The sequence below is a fragment of the Bombina bombina genome, chromosome 4 (genome assembly GCF_027579735.1).
Source record: "Bombina bombina isolate aBomBom1 chromosome 4, aBomBom1.pri, whole genome shotgun sequence".
NCBI lineage: Eukaryota > Metazoa > Chordata > Amphibia > Anura > Bombinatoridae > Bombina > Bombina bombina.
The window spans coordinates 20,561,625-20,588,000 of record NC_069502.1 but is presented as its reverse complement, the minus strand read 5'-3'; the positions used below and the strand labels follow the sequence as shown (position 1 = coordinate 20,588,000).

General features: G+C 41.4%; 1 protein-coding gene across 3 annotated transcripts in view; it reads right to left on the bottom strand.

The window, feature by feature from the left end:
- Positions 1-26,376, bottom strand: part of LOC128655848 (uncharacterized) — a 140,210-nt gene that overhangs the window by 34,195 nt on the left and 79,639 nt on the right. For 2 of the 3 annotated variants that reach the window (XM_053709413.1, XM_053709415.1), the window contains exon 4: positions 20,770-20,910. In XM_053709413.1, the coding sequence (XP_053565388.1) occupies positions 20,770-20,910 (141 nt within the window). The remainder of the gene's footprint in view (positions 1-20,769; positions 20,911-26,376) is intronic. The other variant, XM_053709414.1, reaches the window with a different exon arrangement.

The following is a 26,376-nucleotide window of genomic DNA, read 5'->3' as shown; positions in this document are numbered from 1 at the left end:
AAGTCTCTCTAGAACATACTGTGATCATGTTGATAGCGCTTGCTTATTGGAGGCTTACATTTACCCACCAATAAGCAAGCATAATGCAGGTTCACAACCAAAAATAGGCCGGCTCCTATGCATCACATTCCTGCTTTTCAAATAAAGACAGCAAGAGAAGGTAGAAAAATTGATTATAGGAGTAAATTAGAAAGTTGATTAAAATTGCATGCTCTGTCTGAATCGTGAAAGAAAAAATTTGGGTTTCGTGTCCCTTTAAGCACCACTAGAGGGTGTGGTGAGTGTTTGATTTGATTCTATGATTAAGCACCACTAGAGGGTGCAGTGGGTGTTTGATTTGATTCTATGATTAAGCACCACTAGAGGGTGCAGTGGGTGTTTGATTTGATTCTATGATTAAGCACCACTAGAGGGTGCAGTGGGTGTTTGATTTGATTCTATGATTAAGCACCACTAGAGGGTGCAGTGGGTGTTTGATTTGATTCTATGATTAATCATCACTAGAGGGTGCAGTGAGTATTTGATTCTATGATTAAGCACCACTAGAGGGTGCAGTGGGTGTTTGATTTGATTCTATGATTAAGCACCACTAGAGGGTGTAGTGAGTATTTGATTCTATGATTAAGCACCACTAGAGGGTGTAGTGAGTATTTGATTCTATAATTAAGTACCACTAGAGGGTGTAGTGAGTATTTGATTCTATGATTAAGCATCACTAGAGGGTGCAGTGAGTATTTGATTCTATGATTAAGCACCACCAGAGGGCACAGTGAGTATTTGATTCTATGATTAAGCACCACTAGTGGGCAGTGAGTATTTGATTCTATGATTAAGCACCACTAGAGGGTGCAGTGAATATTTGATTCTATGATTAAGCACCACTAGTGGGCAGTGAGTATTTGATTCTATGATTAAGTACCACTAGAGGGTGTAGTGAGTATTTGATTCTATGATTAAGCACCACTAGAGGGTGTAGTGAGTATTTGATTCTATGATTAAGCACCACTAGAGGGTGCAGTGAGTATTTGATTCTATGATTAAGTACCACTAGAGGGTGCAGTGAGTATATGATTCTATGATTAAGTACCACTAGAGGGTGTAGTGAGTATCTGATTCTATGATTAAGCACCACTAGAGGGTGCAGCAAGCATTTGATTTTATGATTAAGAACCACCAGAGGGTGCAGTGAGTATTTGATTCTATGATTAAGCACCACTAGAGGGTGTAGTGAGTATTTGATTCTATGATTAAGCACCACTAGGAGTTGTAGTGAGTATTTGATTCTATGATTAAGCACCACTAGGTGGTGTAGTGAGTGATTGATTTGATTCTATGATTAAGCACCACTAGAGGGTGTAGTGAGTATTTGATTCTATGATTAAGCACCACCAGAGGGTGCAGTGAGTATTTGATTCTATAATTAAGCACCACTAGTGGGCAGTTAGTATTTTATTTTATGATTAATAACCACTAGAGGGTGCAGTGAGTATTTGATTCTATGATTAAGCACCACTAGAGGGTGCAGTGAGTATTTGATTCTATGATTAAGCACCACTAGGTGGTGTAGTGAGTGATTGATTTGATTCTATGATTAAGCACCACTAGAGGGTGTAGTGAGTATTTGATTTTATGATTAAGAACCAACAGAGGGTGCAGTGAGTATTTAATTCTATAATTAAGCACCACTAGTGGGCAGTTAGTATTTTATTTTATGATTAAGAACCACTAAAGGGTGCAGTGAGTATTTGATTCTATGATTAAGCACCACTAGAGGGTGCAGCAAGCATTTGATTTTATGATTAAGAACCACCAGAGGGTGCAGTGAGTATTTGATTCTATGATTAAGCACCACTAGAGGGTGTAGTGAGTATTTGATTCTATGATTAAGAACCACCAGAGGGTGCAGTGAGTATTTGATTCTATGATTAAGCACCCCTAGAGGGTGCAGTGAGTATTTGATTATATGATTAAGCTCTACTAGGTAGTGCAGTGAGTACTTGAGTTTATGATTAAGCACCACTAGGTGGCACAGTGAGTATTTGATTTTATGAATAAGCCCCACTAGGTGGGTGCAGTGAGTATTTGATTCTATGATTAAGCACCACTAGTGGGTGCAGTGAGTATTTGATTCTATGATTAAGAACCACTAGAGGGTGCAGTGAGTATTTGATTCTATGATTAAGCACCACTAGGTGGTGCAGTGAGTATTTGATTCTATGATTAAGCACCACTAGGTGGCAGTGAGTATTTGATTCTATGATTAAGCACCACTAGAGGGTGCAGTGAGTATTTGATTTTATCATTAAGCACCACTAGGAAGTGCAGTAAGTATTTGATTTTATGATTAAGCACCACTAGTGGGCAGTGAGTATTTGATTCTATGATTAAGCACCACTAGGAGGTGCAGTGAGTATTTGATTCTATGATTAAGCACCACTAGTGGGCAGGGAGTATTTGATTCTATGATTAAGCACCACTAGGAGGTGCAGTGAGTATTTGATTCTATGATTAAGCACCACTAGGAGGTGCAGTGAGTATTTGATTCTATGATTAAGCACCACTAGTGGGTGCAGTAAGTATTTGATTCTATGATTAAGCACCACTAGTGGGTGCAGTGAGTATTTGATTCTATGATTAAGCACCACTAGAGGGTGCAGTGAGTATTTGATTCTATGATTAAGCACCACTAGGTGGTGTAGTGAGTGATTGATTTGATTCTATGATTAAGCACCACTAGAGGGTGTAGTGAGTATTTGATTTTATGATTAAGAACCACCAGAGGGTGCAGTGAGTATTTGATTCTATAATTAAGCATCACTAGTGGGCAGTTAGTATTTTATTTTATGATTAAGAACCACTAAAGGGTGCAGTGAGTATTTGATTCTATGATTAAGCACCACTAGAGGGTGCAGTGAGTATTTGATTCTATGATTAAGCACCACTAGGTGGCAGTGAGTATTTGATTCTATGATTAAGCACCACTAGAGGGTGCAGTGAGTATTTGATTTTATCATTAAGCACCACTAGGAAGTGCAGTGAGTATTTGATTCTATGATTAAGCACCACTAGGAGGTGCAGTGAGTATTTGATTCTATGATTAAGCACCACTAGTGGGCAGGGAGTATTTGATTCTATGATTAAGCACCACTAGGAGGTGCAGTGAGTATTTGATTCTATGATTAAGCACCACTAGAGGGTGTAGTGAGTATCTGATTCTATGATTAAGAACCACTAGGAGGTGCAGTGAGTATTTGATTCTATGATTAAGCACCACTAGTGGGTGCAGTGAGTATTTGATTCTATGATTAAGCACCACTAGTGGGTGCAGTGAGTATTTGATTCTATGATTAAGAACCACTAGAGGGTGCAGTGAGTATTTGATTCTATGATTAAGCACCACTAGGTGGTGCAGTGAGTATTTGATTCTATGATTAAGCACCACTAGAGGGTGCAGTGAGTATTTGATTCTATGATTAAGCACCACTAGGTGGCACAGTGAGTATTTGAGTCTATGATTAAGCACCACTAGTGGGTGCAGTGAGTATTTGATTCTATGATTAAGCACCACTAGTGGGTGCAGTGAGTATTTGATTCTATGATTAAGAACCACTAGAGGGTGCAGTGAGTATTTGATTCTATGATTAAGCACCACTAGGTGGTGCAGTGAGTATTTGATTCTATGATTAAGCACCACCAGGTGGTGTAGTGAGTGATTAATTTGATTCTATGATTAAGCACCACTAGAGGGTGTAGTGAGTATTTGATTCTATGATTAAGCACCACCAGAGGGTGCAGTGAGTATTTAATTCTATGATTAAGAACCACTAGAGGGTGCAGTGAGTATTTGATTATATGATTAAGCACCACTAGGTGGTGCAGTGAGTATTTGATTCTATGATTAAGCACCAGTAGAGGGTGTAGTGAGTATTTGATTCTATGATTAAGCACCACTAGAGGGTGTAGTGAGTATTTGATTCTATGATTAAGCACCACTAGGTGGTGCAGTGAGAATCTGATTCTATGATTATCACCACTAGAGGGTGTAGCGAGTTTTTGATTCTATGATTAAGCACCACTAGAGGGTGCAATTAGTATTTGATTCTATGAATAAGCACCACTAGAGGGTGTAGTGAGTATTTGAATCTATGATTTAGGACCACTAGAGGGTGCAGTGAGTATTTGATTATATGATTAAGCACCACTAGAGGGTGCAGTGAGTATTTGATTCTATAATTAAGCACCACTAGAGGGTGCAGTGAGTATTTGATTCTATAATTAAGCACCACTAGAGGGTGCAGTGAGTATTTGATTCTATGATTAAGCACCACTAGAGGGTGCAGCGAACATTTGATTCTATGATTAAGCACCACTAGAGGGTGCAGTGAGTATTTGATTTTATCATTAAGCACCACTAGGAAGTGCAGTAAGTATTTGATTTTATGATTAAGCACCACTAGTGGGCAGTGAGTATTTGATTCTATGATTAAGCACCACTAGAGGGTGCAGCGAACATTTGATTCTATGATTAAGCACCACTAGAGGGTGAAGTGAGTTTTTGATTTTATGATTAAGCACCACTAGTGGGCAGTGAGTATTTGATTCTATGATTAAGCACCACTAGGAGGTACAGTGAGTATTTGATTCTATGATTAAGCACCACTAGGTGGCGCAGTGAGTATGTGATTTTATGATTAAGCACCACTAGGAGGTGCAGTGAGTATTTGATTCTATGATTAAGCACCACTAGGTGGCGCAGTGAGTATGTGATTCTATGATTAAGCACCACTAGGTGGTGCAGTGAGTATTTGATTCTATGATTAAGCACCACTAGGTGGTGTAGTGAGTGATTGATTTGATTCTATGATTAAGCACCACCAGAGGGTGCAGTGAGTATTTGATTCTATGATTAAGAACCACTAGAGGGTGCAGTGAGTATTTGATTCTATGATTAAGCACCACTAGGTGGTGCAGTGAATATTTGATTCTATAATTAAGTACCACTAGAGGGTGCAGTGAGTATTTCATTCTATGATTAAGCACCACTAGAGGGTGTAGTGAGTATTTGATTCTATGATTAAGCACCACAAGGTGGTGCAGTAAATATTTGATTCTATGATTAAGCACCACTAGGTGGTGCAGTGAGAATCTGATTCTATGATTAAGCACCACTAGGAGGTGCAGTGAGTATTTGATTCTATGATTAAGCACCACTAGGAGGTGCAGTGAGTATTTGATTCTATGATTAAGCACCACTAGGTGGCACAGTGAGTATTTGATTCTATGATTAAGCACCACTAGGTGGTGCAGTGAGTATTTGATTCTATGATTAAGCACCACTAGAGGGTGTAGTGAGTATTTGATTCTATGGTTTAGCACCACTAGAGGGTGTAGTGAGTATTTCAATATATGATTAAGCACCACTAGAGGGTGTAGTGAGTATTTAATTTTATGATTAAGCACCACTAGGTGGCACAGTGAGTATTTGATTTTATGGTAAAGCACCCCTAGTGGGCAGTGAGTATTTGATTCTATGATTAAGCACCACTAGGAGGTGCAGTGAGTATTTGATTCTATGTTTAAGCACCACTAGAGGGTGCAGTGAGTATTTGATTCTATGATTAAGCACCACTAGAGGTTGCAGTGAGTATTTGATTCTATGATTAAGCACCACTAGAGAGTGCAGTGAGTATTTGATTTTAAGATTAAGCACCACTAGGTGGCACAGTGAGTATTTGATTTTAAGATTAAGCACCACTAGGTGGCGCAGTGAGTATTTGATTTTATGATTAAGTACCACTAGGTGGTGCAGTGAGTATTTGATTTTATGATTAAGCACCACTAGAGGGTATAGTGAGTATTTGATTCTATGATTAAGCACCACTAGAGGGTGCAGTGAGTATTTGATTCTATGATTAAGCACCACTAGAGGGTGTAGTGAGTATTTGATTCTATAATTTAGCACCACTAGAGGGTGTAGTGAGTATTTGATTCTATGATTTAGCACCACTAGAGGGTGTAGTGAGTATTTGATTCTATGATTAAGCAACAATAGGTGGCGCAGTGAGTATTTGATTCTATGATTAAGCACCACTAGGTTGCGCAGTGAGTACTTGCTTTTATGATTAAGCACCACTAGAGGGTGTAGTGAGTATTTGATTCTATGATTAAGCACCACTAGAGGGTGCAGTGTGTATTTGATTCTATGATTAAGCACCACTAGGTGGCGCAGTGAGTATTTGATTCTATGATTAAGCACCACTAGGTGGTGCAGTGAGTATTTGATTCTATGATTAAGCACCACTAGAGGGTGTAGTGAGTATTTGATTCTATGATTAAGCCCCACTAGGAGGTGTAGTGAGTATTTGATTCTATGATTTAGCACCACTAGAGGGTGTAGTGAGTATTTGATTCTATGATTTAGCACCACTAGAGGGTGTAGTGAGTATTTGATTCTATGATTAAGCACCACTAGGTGGCGCAGTAAGTATTTGATTCTATGATTAAGCACCACTAGGTGGCGCAGTGAGTACTTGCTTTTATGATTAAGCACCACTAGAGGGTGTAGTGAGTATTTGATTCTATGATTAAGCACCACTAGAGGGTGCAGTGAGTATTTGATTCTATGATTAAGCACCACTAAGTGGCGCAGTGAGTATTTGATTCTATGATTAAGCACCACTAGAGGGTGTAGTGAGTATTTGATTCTATGATTTAGCACCAAAAGAGGGTGTAGTGAGTATTTGATTCTATGATTTAGCACCACTAGAGGGTGTAGTGAGTATTTGATTCTATGATTAAGCACCACTAGAGGGTGTAGTGAGTATTTGATTCTATAATTTAGCACCACTAGAGGGTGTAGTGAGTATTTGATTCTATGATTAAGCACCACTAGAGGGTGTAGTGAGTATTTGATTCTATGATTTAGCACCACTAGAGGGTGTAGTGAGTATTTGATTCTATGGTTTAGCACCACTAGACGGTGTAGTGAGTATTTGATTCTATGATTAAGCACCACTAGAGGGTGTAGTGAGTATTTGATTCTATGATTAAGCACCACTAGAGGGTGTAGTGAGTATTTGATTCTATGATTAAGCACCACTAGAGGGTGTAGTGAGTATTTGATTCTTATATTTAGCACCACTAGAGGGTGTAGTGAGTATTTGATTCTATGGTTTAGCACCACTAGAAGGTGTAGTGAGTATTTGATTCTATGATTAAGCACCACTAGGTGGCACAGTGAGTATTTGATTCTATGATTAAGCACCACTAGGTTGCGCAGTGAGTACTTGCTTTTATGATTAAGCACCACTAGAGGGTGTAGTGAGTATTTGATTCTATGAATAAGCACCACTAGAGGGTGCAGTGAGTATTTGATTCTATGATTAAGCACCACTAGGTGGCGCAGTGAGTATTTGATTCTATGATTAAGCACCACTAGGTGGTGCAGTGAGTATTTGATTCTATGATTAAGCACCACTAGAGGGTGTAGTGAGTATTTGATTCTATGATTAAGCACCACTAGGTGGCGCAGTGAGTACTTGCTTTTATGATTAAGCACCACTAGAGGGTGTAGTGAGTATTTGATTCTATGATTAAGCACCACTAGAGGGTGCAGTGAGTATTTGATTCTATGATTAAGCACCACTAAGTGGCGCAGTGAGTATTTGATTCTATGATTAAGCACCACTAGAGGGTGTAGTGAGTATTTGATTCTATGATTTAGCACCACTAGAGGGTGTAGTGAGTATTTGATTCTATGATTTAGCACCACTAGAGGGTGTAGTGAGTATTTGATTCTATGATTAAGCACCACTAGAGGGTGTAGTGAGTATTTGATTCTGTAATTTAGCACCACTAGAGGGTGTAGTGAGTATTTGATTCTATGATTAAGCACCACTAGAGGGTGTAGTGAGTATTTGATTCTATGATTTAGCACCACTAGAGGGTGTAGTGAGTATTTGATTCTATGGTTTAGCACCACTAGACGGTGTAGTGAGTATTTGATTCTATGATTAAGCACCACTAGAGGGTGTAGTGAGTATTTGATTCTATGATTAAGCACCACTAGAGGGTGTAGTGAGTATTTGATTCTATGATTAAGCACCACTAGAGGGTGTAGTGAGTATTTGATTCTATGATTTAGCACCACTAGAGGGTGTAGTGAGTATTTGATTCTATGGTTTAGCACCACTAGAAGGTGTAGTGAGTATTTGATTCTATGATTAAGCACCACTAGGTGGCACAGTGAGTATTTGATTCTATGATTAAGCACCACTAGGTTGCGCAGTGAGTACTTGCTTTTATGATTAAGCACCACTAGAGGGTGTAGTGAGTATTTGATTCTATGAATAAGCACCACTAGAGGGTGCAGTGAGTATTTGATTCTATGATTAAGCACCACTAGGTGGCGCAGTGAGTATTTGATTCTATGATTAAGCACCACTAGGTGGTGCAGTGAGTATTTGATTCTATGATTAAGCACCACTAGAGGGTGTAGTGAGTATTTGATTCTATGATTAAGCACCACTAGGTGGCGCAGTGAGTATTTGATTCTATGATTAAGCACCACTAGGAGGTGTAGTGAGTATTTGATTCTATGATTTAGCACCACTAGAGGGTGTAGTGAGTATTTGATTCTATGATTTAGCACCACTAGAGGGTGTAGTGAGTATTTGATTCTATGATTAAGCACCACTAGGTGGCGCAGTGAGTATTTGATTCTATGATTAAGCACCACTAGGTGGCGCAGTGAGTACTTGCTTTTATGATTAAGCCCCACTAGAGGGTGTAGTGAGTATTTGATTCTATGATTAAGCACCACTAGAGGGTGCAGTGAGTATTTGATTCTATGATTAAGCACCACTAGGTGGCGCAGTGAGTATTTGATTCTATGATTAAGCACCACTAGAGGGTGTAGTGAGTATTTGATTCTATGATTTAGCACCACTAGAGGGTGTAGTGAGTATTTGATTCTATGATTTAGCACCACTAGAGGGTGTACTGAGTATTTGATTGTATGATTAAGCACCACTAGAGGGTGTAGTGAGTATTTGATTCTGTAATTTAGCACCACTAGAGGGAGTAGTGAGTATTTGATTCTATGATTAAGCACCACTAGAGGGTGTAGTGAGTATTTGATTCTATGATTTAGCACCACTAGAGGGTGTAGTGAGTATTTGATTCTATGGTTTAGCACCACTAGAGGGTGTAGTGAGTATTTGATTCTATGATTAAGCACCACTAGAGGGTGTAGTGAGTATTTGATTCTATGATTATGCACCACTAGAGGGTGTAGTGAGTATTTGATTCTATGATTAAGCACCACTAGAGGGTGTAGTGAGTATTTGATTCTATGATTTAGCACCACTAGAGGGTGTAGTGAGTATTTGATTCTATGGTTTAGCACCTCTAGAGGGTGTAGTGAGTATTTGATTCTATGATTAAGCACCACTAGGTGGCACAGTGAGTATTTGATTCTATGATTAAGCACCACTAGGTTGCGCAGTGAGTACTTGCTTTTATGATTAAGCACCACTAGAGGGTGTAGTGAGTATTTGATTCTATGAATAAGCACCACTAGAGGGTGCAGTGAGTATTTGATTCTATGATTAAGCACCACTAGGTGGCGCAGTGAGTATTTGATTCTATGATTAAGCACCACTAGGTGGTGCAGTGAGTATTTGATTCTATGATTAAGCACCACTAGAGGGTGTAGTGAGTATTTGATTCTATGATTAAGCACCACTAGGTGGCGCAGTGAGTATTTGATTCTATGATTAAGCACCACTAGTTGGTGTAGTGAGTATTTGATTCTATGATTTAGCACCACTAGAGGGTGTAGTGAGTATTTGATTCTATGATTTAGCACCACTAGAGGGTGTAGTGAGTATTTGATTCTATGATTAAGCACCACTAGGTGGCGCAGTGAGTATTTGATTCTATGATTAAGCACCACTAGGTGGCGCAGTGAGTACTTGCTTTTATGATTAAGCCCCACTAGAGGGTGTAGTGAGTATTTGATTCTATGATTAAGCACCACTAGAGGGTGCAGTGAGTATTTGATTCTATGATTAAGCACCACTAGGTGGCGCAGTGAGTATTTGATTCTATGATTAAGCACCACTAGAGGGTGTAGTGAGTATTTGATTCTATGATTTAGCACCACTAGAGGGTGTAGTGAGTATTTGATTCTATGATTTAGCACCACTAGAGGGTGTACTGAGTATTTGATTGTATGATTAAGCACCACTAGAGGGTGTAGTGAGTATTTGATTCTGTAATTTAGCACCACTAGAGGGAGTAGTGAGTATTTGATTCTATGATTAAGCACCACTAGAGGGTGTAGTGAGTATTTGATTCTATGATTTAGCACCACTAGAGGGTGTAGTGAGTATTTGATTCTATGGTTTAGCACCACTAGAGGGTGTAGTGAGTATTTGATTCTATGATTAAGCACCACTAGAGGGTGTAGTGAGTATTTGATTCTATGATTATGCACCACTAGAGGGTGTAGTGAGTATTTGATTCTATGATTAAGCACCACTAGAGGGTGTAGTGAGTATTTGATTCTATGATTTAGCACCACTAGAGGGTGTAGTGAGTATTTGATTCTATGGTTTAGCACCTCTAGAGGGTGTAGTGAGTATTTGATTCTATGATTAAGCACCACTAGCTGGCACAGTGAGTATTTGATTCTATGATTAAGCACCACTAGGTTGCGCAGTGAGTACTTGCTTTTATGATTAAGCACCACTAGAGGGTGTAGTGAGTATTTGATTCTATGAATAAGCACCACTAGAGGGTGCAGTGAGTATTTGATTCTATGATTAAGCACCACTAGGTGGCGCAGTGAGTATTTGATTCTATGATTAAGCACCACTAGGTGGTGCAGTGAGTATTTGATTCTATGATTAAGCACCACTAGAGGGTGTAGTGAGTATTTGATTCTATGATTAAGCACCACTAGGTGGCGCAGTGAGTATTTGATTCTATGATTAAGCACCACTAGGAGGTGTAGTGAGTATTTGATTGTATGATTAAGCACCACTAGAGGGTGTAGTGAGTATTTGATTCTGTAATTTAGCACCACTAGAGGGTGTAGTGAGTATTTGATTCTATGATTAAGCACCACTAGAGGGTGTAGTGAGTATTTGATTCTATGATTTAGCACCACTAGAGGGTGTAGTGAGTATTTGATTCTATGGTTTAGCACCACTAGAGGGTGTAGTGAGTATTTGATTCTATGATTAAGCACCACTAGAGGGTGTAGTGAGTATTTGATTCTATGATTAAGCACCACTAGAGGGTGTAGTGAGTATTTGATTCTATGATTAAGCACCACTAGAGGGTGTAGTGAGTATTTGATTCTATGATTTAGCACCACTAGAGGGTGTAGTGAGTATTTGATTCTATGGTTTAGCACCTCTAGAGGGTGTAGTGAGTATTTGATTCTATGATTAAGCACCACTAGGTGGCACAGTGAGTATTTGATTCTATGATTAAGCACCACTAGGTTGCGCAGTGAGTACTTGCTTTTATGATTAAGCACCACTAGAGGGTGTAGTGAGTATTTGATTCTATGAATAAGCACCACTAGAGGGTGCAGTGAGTATTTGATTCTATGATTAAGCACCACTAGGTGGCGCAGTGAGTATTTGATTCTATGATTAAGCACCACTAGGTGGTGCAGTGAGTATTTGATTCTATGATTAAGCACCACTAGAGGGTGTAGTGAGTATTTGATTCTATGATTAAGCACCACTAGGTGGCGCAGTGAGTATTTGATTCTATGATTAAGCACCACTAGGAGGTGTAGTGAGTATTTGATTCTATGATTTAGCACCACTAGAGGGTGTAGTGAGTATTTGATTCTATGATTTAGCACCACTAGAGGGTGTAGTGAGTATTTGATTCTATGATTAAGCACCACTAGGTGGCGCAGTGAGTATTTGAATCTATGATTAAGCACCACTAGGTGGCGCAGTGAGTACTTGCTTTTATGATTAAGCACCACTAGAGGGTGTAGTGAGTATTTGATTCTATGATTAAGCACCACTAGAGGGTGCAGTGAGTATTTGATTCTATGATTAAGCACCACTAGGTGGCGCAGTGAGTATTTGATTCTATGATTAAGCACCACTAGAGGGTGTAGTGAGTATTTGATTCTATGATTTAGCACCACTAGAGGGTGTAGTGAGTATTTGATTCTATGATTTAGCACCACTAGAGGGTGTAGTGAGTATTTGATTCTATGATTAAGCACCACTAGAGGGTGTAGTGAGTATTTGATTCTGTAATTTAGCACCACTAGAGGGTGTAGTGAGTATTTGATTCTATGATTTAGCACCACTAGAGGGTGTAGTGAGTATTTGATTCTATGGTTTAGCACCACTAGAGGGTGTAGTGAGTATTTGATTCTATGATTAAGCACCACTAGAGGGTGTAGTGAGTATTTGATTCTATGATTAAGCACCACTAGAGGGTGTAGTGAGTATTTGATTCTATGATTAAGCACCACTAGGTTGCGCAGTGAGTACTTGCTTTTATGATTAAGCACCACTAGAGGGTGTAGTGAGTATTTGATTCTATGATTAAGCACCACTAGGGGGTGCAGTGAGTATTTGATTCTATGATTAAGCACCACTAGGTGGCGCAGTGAGTATTTGATTCTATGATTTAGCACCACTAGAGGGTGTAGTGAGTATTTGATTCTATGATTTAGCACCATTAGAGGGTGTAGTGAGTATTTGATTCTATGATTAAGCACCACTAGGTGGCGCAGTGAGTATTTGATTCTATGATTAAGCACCACTAGGTGGCGCAGTGAGTACTTGCTATTATGATTAAGCACCACTAGAGGGTGTAGTGAGTATTTGATTCTATGATTAAGCACCACTAGAGGGTGCAGTGAGTATTTGATTCTATGATTAAGCACCACTAGGTGGCGCAGTGAGTATTTGATTCTATGATTAAGCACCACTAGAGGGTGTAGTGAGTATTTGATTCTATGATTTAGCACCACTAGAGGGTGTAGTGAGTATTTGATTCTATGATTTAGCACCACTAGAGGGTGTAGTGAGTATTTGATTCTATGATTAAGCACCACTAGAGGGTGTAGTGAGTATTTGATTCTGTAATTTAGCACCACTAGAGGGTGTAGTGAGTATTTGATTCTATGATTAAGCACCACTAGAGGGTGTAGTGAGTATTTGATTCTATGATTAAGCACCACTAGAGGGTGCAGTGAGTATTTGATTCTATGATTTAGCACCACTAGAGGGTGTAGTGAGTATTTGATTCTATGGTTTAGCACCACTAGAGGGTGTAGTGAGTATTTGATTCTATGATTTAGCACCACTAGAGGGTGTAGTGAGTATATGATTCTATGGTTTAGCACCACTAGAGGGTGTAGTGAGTATTTTATTCTATGATTAAGCACCACTAGAGGGTGCAGTGAGTATTTGATTCTATGGTTTAGTACCACTAGAGGGTGCAGTGAGTATTTGATTCTATGATTAAGCATCACTAGAGGGTGCAGTGAGTATTTGATTATATGATTAAGCACCACTAGGTGGCGCAGTGAGTATTTGATTCTATGATTAAGCACCACTAGAGGGTGTAGTGAGTATTTGATTCTATAATTAAGCACCACTAGAGGGTGTAGTGAGTATTTGATTCTATGATTTAGCACCACTAGAGGGTGTAGTGAGTATTTGATTCTATGGTTTAGCACCACTAGAGGGTGTAGTGAGTATTTGATTCTATGATTAAGCACCACTAGGTGGCGCAGTGAGTATTTGATTCTATGATTAAGCACCACTAGGTTGCGCAGTGAGTACTTGCTTTTATGATTAAGCACCACTAGAGGGTGTAGTGAGTATTTGATTCTATGATTAAGCACCACTAGGTGGTGCAGTGAGTATTTGATTCTATGATTAAGCACCACTAGAGGGTGTAGTGAGTATTTGATTCTATGATTAAGCACCACTAGAGGGTGCAGTGAGTATTTGATTCTATGATTAAGCACCACTAGGTGGCGCAGTGAGTATTTGATTCTATGATTAAGCACCACTAGAGGGTGTAGAGAGTATTTGATTCTATGATTAAGCACCACTAGGAGGTGTAGTGAGTATTTGATTCTATGATTTAGCACCACTAGAGGGTGTAGTGAGTATTTGATTCTATGATTTAGCACCACTAGAGGGTGTAGTGAGTATTTGATTCTATGATTAAGCACCACTAGGTGGCGCAGTGAGTATTTGATTCTATGATTAAGCACCACTAGGTGGCGCAGTGAGTACTTGCTATTATGATTAAGCACCACTAGAGGGTGTAGTGAGTATTTGATTCTATGATTAAGCACCACTAGAGGGTGCAGTGATTATTTGATTCTATGATTAAGCACCACTAGGTGGCGCAGTGAGTATTTGATTCTATGATTAAGCACCACTAGAGGGTGTAGTGAGTATTTGATTCTATGATTTAGCACCACTAGAGGGTGTAGTGAGTATTTGATTCTATGATTTAGCACCACTAGAGGGTGTAGTGAGTATTTGATTCTATGATTAAGCACCACTAGAGGGTGTAGTGAGTATTTGATTCTGTAATTTAGCACCACTAGAGGGTGTAGTGAGTATTTGATTCTATGATTAAGCACCACTAGAGGGTGTAGTGAGTATTTGATTCTATGATTAAGCACCACTAGAGGGTGTAGTGAGCATTTGATTCTATGATTTAGCACCACTAGAGGGTGTAGTGAGTATTTGATTCTATGGTTTAGCACCACTAGAGGGTGTAGTGAGTATTTGATTCTATGATTTAGCATCACTAGAGGGTGTAGTGAGTATTTGATTCTATGGTTTAGCACCACTAGAGGGTGTAGTGAGTATTTGATTCTATGATTAAGCACCACTAGAGGGTGCAGTGAGTATTTGATTCTATGGTTTAGCACCACTAGAGGGTGCAGTGAGTATTTGATTCTATGATTAAGCATCACTAGAGGGTGCAGTGAGTATTTGATTATATGATTAAGCACCACTAGGTGGCGCAGTGAGTATTTGATTCTATGATTAAGCACCACTAGAGGGTGCAGTGAGTATTTGATTATATGATTAAGCACTACTAGAGGGCGCAGTGAATATTTGATTCTATGATTAAGCACCACTAGAGGGTGTAGTGAGTATTTGATTCTATAATTAAGCACCACTAGAGGGTGTAGTGAGTATTTGATTCTATGATTTAGCACCACTAGAGGGTGTAGTGAGTATTTGATTCTATGGTTTAGCACCACTAGAGGGTGTAGTGAGTATTTGATTCTATGATTAAGCACCACTAGAGGGTGTAGTGAGTATTTGATTTTTATGATTAAGCACCACTAGAGGGTGTAGTGAGTATTTGATTCTATGATTAAGCACCACTAGAGGGTGTAGTGAGTATTTGATTCTATGATTAAGCACCACTAGAGGGTGTAGTGAGTATTTGATTCTATAATTAAGCACCACTAGAGGGTGTAGTGAGTATTTGATTCTATAATTTAGCACCACTAGAGGGTGTAGTGAGTATTTGATTCTATGGTTTAGCACCACTAGAGGGTGTAGTGAGTATTTGATTCTATGATTAAGCACCACTAGAGGGTGTAGTGAGTATTTGATTTTATGATTAAGCACCACTAGAGGGTGTAGTGAGTATTTGATTCTATGATTAAGCACCACTAGAGGGTGTAGTGAGTATTTGATTCTATGATTAAGCACCACTAGAGGGTGTAGTGAGTATTTGATTCTATAATTTAGCACCACTAGAGGGTGTAGTGAGTATTTGATTCTATGATTTAGCACCACTAGAGGGTGTAGTGAGTATTTGATTCTATGATTAAGCACCACTAGGTGGCGCAGTGAGTATTTGATTCTATGATTAAGCACCACTAGGTTGCGCAGTGAGTACTTTCTTTTATGATTAAGCACCACTAGAGGGTGTAGTGAGTATTTGATTCTATGATTAAGCACCACTAGAGGGTGCAGTGAGTATTTGATTCTATGATTAAGCACCACTAGGTGGCGCAGTGAGTATTTGATTCTATGATTAAACACCACTAGGTGGTGCAGTGAGTATTTGATTCTATGATTAAGCACCACTAGAGGGTGTAGTGAGTATTTGATTCTATGATTAAGCACCACTAGAGGGTGCAGTGAGTATTTGATTCTATGATTAAGCACCACTAGGTGGCGCAGTGAGTATTTGATTCTATGATTAAGCACCACTAGAGGGTGTAGTGAGTATTTGATTCTATGATTAAGCACCACTAGGAGGTGTAGTGAGTATTTGATTCTATGATTTAGCACCACTAGAGGGTGTAGTGAGTATTTGATTCTATGATTTAGCACCACTAAAGGGTGTAGTGAGTATTTGATTCTATGATTAAGCACCACTAGGTGGCGCAGTGAGTATTTGATTCTATGATTAAGCACCACTAGGTGGCGCAGTGAGTACTTGCTTTTATGATTAAGCACCACTAGAGGGTGTAGTGAGTATTTGATTCTATGATTAAGCACCACTAGAGGGTGCAGTGAGTATTTGATTCTATGATTAAGCACCACTAGGTGGCGCAGTGAGTATTTGATTCTATGATTAAGCACCACTAGAGGGTGTAGTGAGTATTTGATTCTATGATTTAGCAACACTAGAGGGTGTAGTGAGTATTTGATTCTATGATTTAGCACCACTAGAGGGTGTAGTGAGTATTTGATTCTATGATTAAGCACCACTAGAGGGTGTAGTGAGTATTTGATTCTATAATTAAGCACCACTAGAGGGTGTAGTGAGTATTTGATTCTATGATTTAGCACCACTAGAGGGTGTAGTGAGTATTTGATTCTATGATTTAGCACCACTAGAGGATGTAGTGAGTATTTGATTCTATGATTAAGCACCAATAGAGGGTGTAGTGAGTATTTGATTCTATGATTAAGCACCACTAGAGGGTGTAGTGAGTATTTGATTCTATAATTAAGCACCACTAGAGGGTGTAGTGAGTATTTGATTCTATAATTTAGCACCACTAGAGGGTGTAGTGAGTATTTGATTCTATGGTTTAGCACCACTAGAGGGTGTAGTGAGTATTTGATTCTATGATTAAGCACCACTAGAGGTGTAGTGAGTATTTGATTTTATGATTAAGCACCACTAGAGGGTGTAGTGAGTATTTGATTCTATGATTAAGCACCACTAGAGGGTGTAGTGAGTATTTGATTCTATGATTAAGCACCACTAGAGGGTGTAGTGAGTATTTGATTCTATAATTTAGCACCACTAGAGGGTGTAGTGAGTATTTGATTCTATGATTAAGCACCACTAGAGGGTGTAGTGAGTATTTGATTCTATAATTTAGCACCACTAGAGGGTGTAGTGAGTATTTGATTCTATGATTAAGCACCACTAGGTGGCGCAGTGAGTATTTGATTCTATGATTAAGCACCACTAGGTTGCGCAGTGAGTACTTGCTTTATGATTAAGCACCACTAGAGGGTGTAGTGAGTATTTGATTCTATGATTAAGCACCACTAGAGGGTGCAGTGAGTATTTGATTCTATGATTAAGCACCACTAGGTGGCGCAGTGAGTATTTGATTCTATGATTAAACACCACTAGGTGGTGCAGTGAGTATTTGATTCTATGATTAAGCACCACTAGAGGGTGTAGTGAGTATTTGATTCTATGATTAAGCACCACTAGAGGGTGCAGTGAGTATTTGATTCTATGATTAAGCACCACTAGGTGGCACAGTGAGTATTTGATTCTATGATTAAGCACCACTAGAGGGTGTAGTGAGTATTTGATTCTATGATTAAGCACCACTAGGAGGTGTAGTGAGTATTTGATTCTATGATTTAGCACCACTAGAGGGTGTAGTGAGTATTTGATTCTATGATTTAGCTCCACTAGAGGGTGTAGTGAGTATTTGATTCTATGATTAAGCACCACTAGGTGGCGCAGTGAGTATTTGATTCTATGATTAAGCACCACTAGGTGGCGCAGTGAGTACTTGCTTTTATGATTAAGCACCACTAGAGGGTGTAGTGAGTATTTGATTCTATGATTAAGCACCACTAGAGGGTGCAGTGAGTATTTGATTCTATGATTAAGCACCACTAGGTGGCGCAGTGAGTATTTGATTCTATGATTAAGCACCACTAGAGGGTGTAGTGAGTATTTGATTCTATGATTTAGCACCACTAGAGGGTGTAGTGAGTATTTGATTCTATGATTTAGCACCACTAGAGGGTGTAGTGAGTATTTGATTCTATGATTAAGCACCACTAGAGGGTGTAGTGAGTATTTGATTCTATAATTAAGCACCACTAGAGGGTGTAGTGAGTATTTGATTCTATGATTTAGCACCACTAGAGGGTGTAGTGAGTATTTGATTCTATGATTTAGCACCACTAGAGGGTGTAGTGAGTATTTGATTCTATGATTAAGCACCAATAGAGGGTGTAGTGAGTATTTTATTCTATAATTAAGCACCACTAGAGGGTGTAGTGAGTATTTGATTCTATGATTTACCACCACTAGAGGGTGTAGTGAGTATTTGATTCTATGGTTTAGCACCACTAGAGGGTGTAGTGAGTATTTGATTCTATGGTTTAGCACCACTAGAGGGTGTAGTGAGTATTTGATTCTATGATTAAGCACCCCTAGAGGGTGCAGTGAATATTTGATTCTATAATTAAGTACCACTAGAGGGTGTAGTGAGTATTTGATTCTATGATTAAGCACCACTAGAGGGCGCAGTGAATATTTGATTCTATGATTAAGCACCACTAGAGGGTGTAGTGAGTATTTGATTCTATGATTAAGCACCACAAGAGGGTGTAGTGAGTATTTGATTCTATGATTTAGCACCACTAGAGGGTGCAGTGAGTATTTGATTCTATGATTTAGCACCACTAGAGGGTGCAGTGAGTATTTGATTCTATGATTAAGCACCACTAGAGGGTGTAGTGAGTATTTGATTCTATGATTAAGCACCACTAGGTGGCGCAGTGAGTATTTGATTCTATGATTAAGCACCACTAGGTGGCGCAGTGAGTATTTGATTCTATGATTAAGCACCACTAGAGGGTGTAGTGAGTATTTGATTCTATGATTTAGCACCACTAGAGGGTGTAGTGAGTATTTGATTCTATGGTTTAGCACCACTAGAGGGTGTAGTGAGTATTTGATTCTATGGTTTAGCACCACTAGAGGGTGCAGTGAGTATTTGATTCTATGATTAAGCACCACTAGGTGGCGCAGTGAGTATTTGATTCTATGATTAAGCACCACTAGGTGGCACAGTGAGTATTTGATTCTATGATTAAGCACCACTAGGTGGCGCAGTGAGTATTTTATTCTATGATTAAGCACCACTAGAGGGTGTAGTGAGTATTTGATTCTATGATTTAGCACCACTAGAGGGTGCAGTGAGTATTTGTTTTTATGATTAAGCACCACTAGGTGGCGCAGTGAGTATTTGATTCTATGATTAAGCACCACTAGGTGGTGCAGTGAGTATTTGATTCTATGATTAAGCACCACTAGGTGGCGCAGTGAGTATTTGATTCTATGATTAAGCACCACTAGTGGGCAGTGAGTACTTGTTTTTATGATTAAGCACCACTAGAGGGTGTAGTGAGTATTTGATTCTATGATTAAGCACCACTAGAGGGCGCAGTGAGTACTTGTTTTTATGATTAAGCACCACTAGAGGGTGTAGTGAGTATTTGATTCTATGATTAAGCACCACTAGAGGGTGTAGTGAGTATTTGATTCTATGATTTAGCACCACTAGAGGGCGCAGTGAGTATTTGATTCTATGATTAAGCACCACTAGAGGGTGTAGTGAGTATTTGATTCTATGATTAAGCACCACTAGAGGGTGTAGTGAGTATTTGATTCTATGATTTAGCACCACTAGAGGGTGTAGTGAGTATTTGATTCTATGGTTTAGCACCACTAGAGGGTGTAGTGAGTATTTGATTCTATGGTTTAGCACCACTAGAGGGTGTAGTGAGTATTTGATTCTATAATTAAGCACCACTAGAGGGTGTAGTGAGTATTTGATTCTATGGTTTAGCACCACTAGAGGGTGCAGTGATTATTTGATTCTATGATTAAGCACCACTAGGTGGCGCAGTGAGTATTTGATTCTATGATTTAGCACCACTAGAGGGTGTAGTGAGTATTTGATTCTATGGTTAAACACCACTAGGTGGCACAGTGAGTACTTGCTTTTATGATTAAGCACCACTAGAGGGTGTAGTGAGTATTTGATTCTATGATTTAGCACCACTAGAGGGTGTAGTGAGTATTTGATTCTATGATTAAGCACCACTAGAGGGTGTAGTGAGTATTTGATTCTATGATTAAGCACCACTAGGTGGCGCAGTGAGTATTTGATTCTATAATTAAGCACCACTAGAGGGTGCAGTGAGTATTTGATTCTATGATTAAGCACCACTAGAGGGCGCAGTGAGTATTTGATTCTATGATTAAGCACCACTAGTGGGCAGTGAGTATTTGATTCTATGATTAAGCACCACTAGTGGGCAGTGAGTATTTGTTTTTATGATTAAGCACCACTAGGTGGGGAATGGTTAATAAAGGAATGATCTATTTTTTAAAATAATACAAATTCTATTGTAGGCTGTCTCGTTAATAATTCCATACTACTCAGAGCTCCTCAGGGCCACACACTTTAAGTTCTGCTCATTATAAGCCAAGAGAGCCACTTACCACAAACAAGGGGGGAAGAGTCCACGTTGGAGTCTGAACTGCCAAAGTCATCATCAAGGATCACCGGCTTGATGTCATCATCATCCATGTACACCTCCTGTACCGGCACTACAGACAGTAATTTGTTGTTGGAACAGAGAACTGGATAAATGTTACTTTAGAAATAAACAGAGAGTTTGCAGGACGTCAACAAACACCATCTACAGACATAAGAAATACATGCACTACCGCTAGTGAATGTGCACAAAATGTAATAGTAATCAGTAATAAGTGCAGATACAGGAATGTCGTCATGTAAGTCTCAATATAATTCTCTACAGAGACCTACCTACCGAGCACTTGTGTTGTACAGTACTACAGTCCTGTCTACATGCTGAGCACTTGTGTTGTACAGTACTACAGTCCTGTCTACATGCCGAGCACTTGTGTTGTACAGTACTACAGTCCTGTCTACATGCCGAGCACTTATGTTGTACAGTATGACAGTCCTGTCTACATGCCGAGCACTTGTGTTGTACAGTACTACAGTCCTGTCTACATGCCGAGCACTTATGTTGTACAGTATGACAGTCCTGTCTACATGCCGAGCACTTGTGTTGTACAGTACTACAGTCCTGTCTACATGCTGAGCACTTGTGTTGTACAGTACTACAGTCCTGTCTACTTGCTGAGCACTTGTGTTGTACAGTACTACCGTCCTGTCTACTTGCTGAGCACTTGTGTTGTACAGTACTACAGTCTTGTCTACATGCCGAGCACTTGTGTTGTACAGTATGACAGTCCTGTCTACATGCCGAGCACTTGTGTTGTACAGTACTACAGTCCTGTCTACATGCCGAGCACTTGTGTTGTACAGTATGACAGTCCTGTTTACATGCCGAGCACTTGTGTTGTACAGTACTACAGTCCTGTCTACATGCCGAGCACTTGTGTTGTACAGTATGACAGTCCTGTCTACATGCCGAGCACTTGTGTTGTACAGTACTACAGTCCTGTCTACATGCCGAGCACTTGTGTTGTACAGTACTACAGTCCTGTCTACATGTTGTACAGTATGACAGTCCTGTCTACATGCCGAGCACTTGTGTTGTACAGTACTACAGTCCTGTCTACATGCTGAGCACTTGTGTTGTACAGTACTACAGTCCTGTCTACATGCCGAGTACTTGTGTTGTACAGTACTACAGTCCTGTCTACATGCCGAGCACTTATGTTGTACAGTATGACAGTCCTGTCTACATGCCGAGCACTTGTGTTGTACAGTATGACAGTCCTGTCTACATGCCGAGCACTTGTGTTGTACAGTACTACAGTCCTGTCTACTTGCTGAGCACTTGTGTTGTACAGTACTACCGTCCTGTCTACTTGCTGAGCACTTGTGTTGTACAGTACTACAGTCTTGTCTACATGCCGAGCACTTGTGTTGTACAGTATGACAGTCCTGTCTACATGCCGAGCACTTGTGTTGTACAGTACTACAGTCCTGTCTACATGCCGAGCACTTGTGTTGTACAGTACTACAGTCCTGTTTACATGCCGAGCACTTGTGTTGTACAGTACTACAGTCCTGTCTACATGCCTAGCACTTGTGTTGTACAGTATGACAGTCCTGTCTACATGCCGAGCACTTGTGTTGTACAGTACTACAGTCCTGTCTACATGCCGAGCACTTGTGTTGTACAGTACTACAGTCCTGTCTTCATGCCGAGCACTTGTGTTGTACAGTACTACAGTCCTGTCTACATGCCGAGCACTTGTGTTGTACAGTATGACAGTCCTGTCTACATGCCGAGCACTTGTGTTGTACAGTACTACAGTCCTGTCTACATGCCGAGCACTTGTGTTGTACAGTACTACAGTCCTGTCTACATGCCGAGCACTTGTGTTGTACAGTACTACAGTCCTGTCTACATGTTGTACAGTATGACAGTCCTGTCTACATGCCGAGCACTTGTGTTGTACAGTACTACAGTCCTGTCTACATGCTGAGCACTTGTGTTGTACAGTACTACAGTCCTGTCTACATGCCGAGCACTTGTGTTGTACAGTACTACAGTCCTGTCTACTTGCTGAGCACTTGTGTTGTACAGTACTACCGTCCTGTCTACTTGCTGAGCACTTGTGTTGTACAGTACTACAGTCTTGTCTACATGCCGAGCACTTGTGTTGTACAGTACTACAGTCCTGTCTACATGCCAAGCACTTGTGTTGTACAGTATGACAGTCCTGTCTACATGCCGAGCACTTGTTGTTACAGAAGCATTAGTTATTTTGTTGTGAAGAAACTTATTTCCCAGCAGCAATGCCTGAACCAGCCAAGCCAGCGCCTAAGAAGGGCTCCAAGAAAACTGTAACAAGTATCATTTCATAAAGGGTTAACTCTTTTCAGTTTTGAGAAAACTATTTTCTGAGGCAGGTTTCCTAGCATATTGTGTACTGTAATTAAGTTTGTGATAAGCATTCACTGCTAGGTGATAAGAAGGACTCAATTGTTTTCTTGTGTGTACTTGTTATCTGCGGTGGCCTGTCCAAGGGCTTTGTCTAAATGTGTGATGGGGGATTTTATGCTTCCCCCCCTGGGAGTGCCCTGTGTGCATGTAACCTAAATAAAAAGCAGGCTGGGCATCCCAGTCCTCAGTTCTTGGTTGTCCCTCAATCGCAGCGTTGACTCGTTTTTGTGGGCAGAAGGGTATCCTAGCTATACTACAGCTAAGGGGGATTATTCTACATTTGCGAGACTCATATAGAATACTATGGAAAGCAGTTTCTCCCCTCTTCAGCAATAGGAATCCAGGCTACTAAGCGGTCCATCTCTCAGCGAGACTAAGGGTAACCGTAACATTTGGCGGCAGCGGTGGGATTTTTCCTGGATTTCCTAGGAGAGGTACAGAACGGATGGAGAGCGCTTACGAAAAATTGAAGCGTACAACCCTAAAGGATTTACTTGAAAGCAGAGGGGGGTACGCCAGCAACCGGCCGAGGAGAGAGCTGATCGCAGAATTGACCGAACTGGATCAGAGCTTCACAATGGCGGAAACACCGACCACGATTAGTGACGAAAAAACCAGGATCGTTCAGGAGAGGCTCTCACTGTACGGGCCGAACCCCTCCATGGAATTGGTACAGCAGTTGATGGCGGAAGCGGACAAGGATATACGAGAGACTCGAGCCCACGAACTCAACCTAGCGAACGCACACCGCAATGCTGAAGCCCCGCAGGTAATCATCCCTGTCGAAAATGCTGGGAGGCCCAAGATACCCTATGCGGCATTTCGACCCTTCCTAGAGAGCGAGACAGGGATTGATGAATATTTGGCGGACTTCGAAAGGCAATGTGCCCTGCACCAGATTCCCAACAGGGAGTGGCCCACGATATTGTCTGGGAAACTATCCGGGCGAGCCCTGGAAGCCTTTCGTACTCTGGGTGCTGAGGAAGTGACACAGTATGAGCTAGTTAAGGAGACACTGTTGCGACGGTACGCAGTAACTCCGGACGCGTATCGCCGACAGTTTCGGGGCACGAAAAAGAAGCCTAACGATACCCATATGGAATGGGCGCACCGAATGCGGAGAGCGGCAAATCACTGGATGAGCGGAAGTAAAGCGGTGACTGGTGAGGAAAATTTACAATTGTTTCTCTTAGAACATTTTTATAATGGCATGGAACAGCAAGGGAAGGAATGGCTGCGAGACAGGCGACCTTCTACCTTAGAAGAAGCAGCCAAATTGGCCGATGAACATTATGACTCCCGTCTTCACGAACCCAGAGAGGTTTACCGTGCACCCCCTCGTGCTGAATTCCGAGCCCCGGTGCCCGCAGGGCCCGCCCGACACTCAGGACCACCCAATAACAGCTCTGAGTGTCCCAGACCGACTTGCCACCGATGCAAGCAACCAGGGCATTTCATGGCTAGCTGCCCCCTTAATACGCACCAGACACCCAGGAATTACAATTACCCCTCTGGGGCATATCGTCCGGCCCAGACCCTCTGTGTTAACCAAGAGGCCCCTATGGAGGAATATTTGGGGCCGCTTCACGAGGCGGACCCTGTATATGCTGCCTCAGATAACCGCCAGCACCATCGGCAGAAGGTATGGCTCGAGGGGCGATCTACCGAGGGATTGAGAGACACAGGGGCTACTATCACGCTGGTACAGAGTCATTTGGTGCCGGAGCACAAGCGATCTGGACAGACTGTGGCCGTTAGAGTGGCGGGGGGGGATGTGTACAAAATTCCAACAGCTAAAGTGCATCTTGATTGGGGAGCGGGAAAGGGGGCTGTGAACGTGGGCATAATGGATAATTTACCTGCCGAAGTACTACTGGGCAATGATTTGGGCCCCATGACTTCTGCCTATGCTCCAGTATGCAACAACGAGGCGGACCCAGTGACTACACGGGCCCAAGCCCGGACGGAGCGAGAACTCTCACCAGTGCGGGAGACACAGGTAAGACCTACCCCGACATTGCCTGACATGTTAGGCCCCATACCCTGGGACACCCCAGATGCTTTCGAGACAGAGTCTAAGACTGACCCGACCTTACAAAAGTACCGGGAACGAGCAGAGACCGGAGGGGGCGGGGCAGATAATGAAACATTCTTATGGGAAAAAGGGAAACTATACCGCTGGACAGAGAAAAGGGGACAGCGTAGGCGACAGCTGGTAGTGCCCCACAAATACCGTCAAGAAATCCTCAAGATAGGCCATGACATCCCCTTAGCAGGCCACCTAGCTGTAACCCGTACCCTACACCGCATTACTCACACGTTCTTTTGGCCAGGGGTACACGCTGACGTTAGAACTTACTGTAACACCTGCGATGTGTGTCAACGAGTAGGAAGGCGAGGCGATCACCCTAAAGCCCATCTAGTAAATGTGCCCATTGTAGAGGAACCCTTCAGCCGGGTTGCTATTGACCTAGTGGGACCACTGGCTACCCCTAGTCCCTCCGGTAAGCGCTACATTCTTACCGTAGTGGACTACGCTACCAGGTACCCAGAGGCTGTCGCCCTATCCAACATACAAGCGGATACGGTAGCGAATGCACTAGTACAGGTGTTCTCCCGGGTAGGATTTCCAAAAGAAATCCTATCCGACCGAGGCACCCAATTTACGGCTGAATTGACCCAACAACTCTGGCAGGTTTGCAAAATTAAGTCCCTCCTGAGCTCCCCATACCACCCCCAGACGAACGGGCTGTGTGAGAGGTTCAATGGGACCCTCAAGCAAATGCTCAAGACGTTCACTCAGGAATACCGAGACTGGGAACGCTTCCTGCCGCACCTCCTTTTTGCTTATCGGGAGGTGCCCCAGGAAACGACAGGGTTCTCTCCCTTCGAGTTGCTCTACGGAAGAAAGGTACGGGGACCCCTAAATCTGATCCGGGAGCACTGGGAGGGAGAGATGGAGACTGACGGTGTCCCCATTGTGCCATACGTGCTGGAACTCAGGGACCGAATGGAGCAATTAGCCAAATCCGTGCGGGCTAATCTCCAGTCGGCCCAGGGAAGACAGAAAGTATGGTACGATCGGGGGGCCCGAAAGAGAATCTTTACCATAGGACAAAAGGTGTTAGTACTTAAGCCGGTGAAGACAGACAAATTG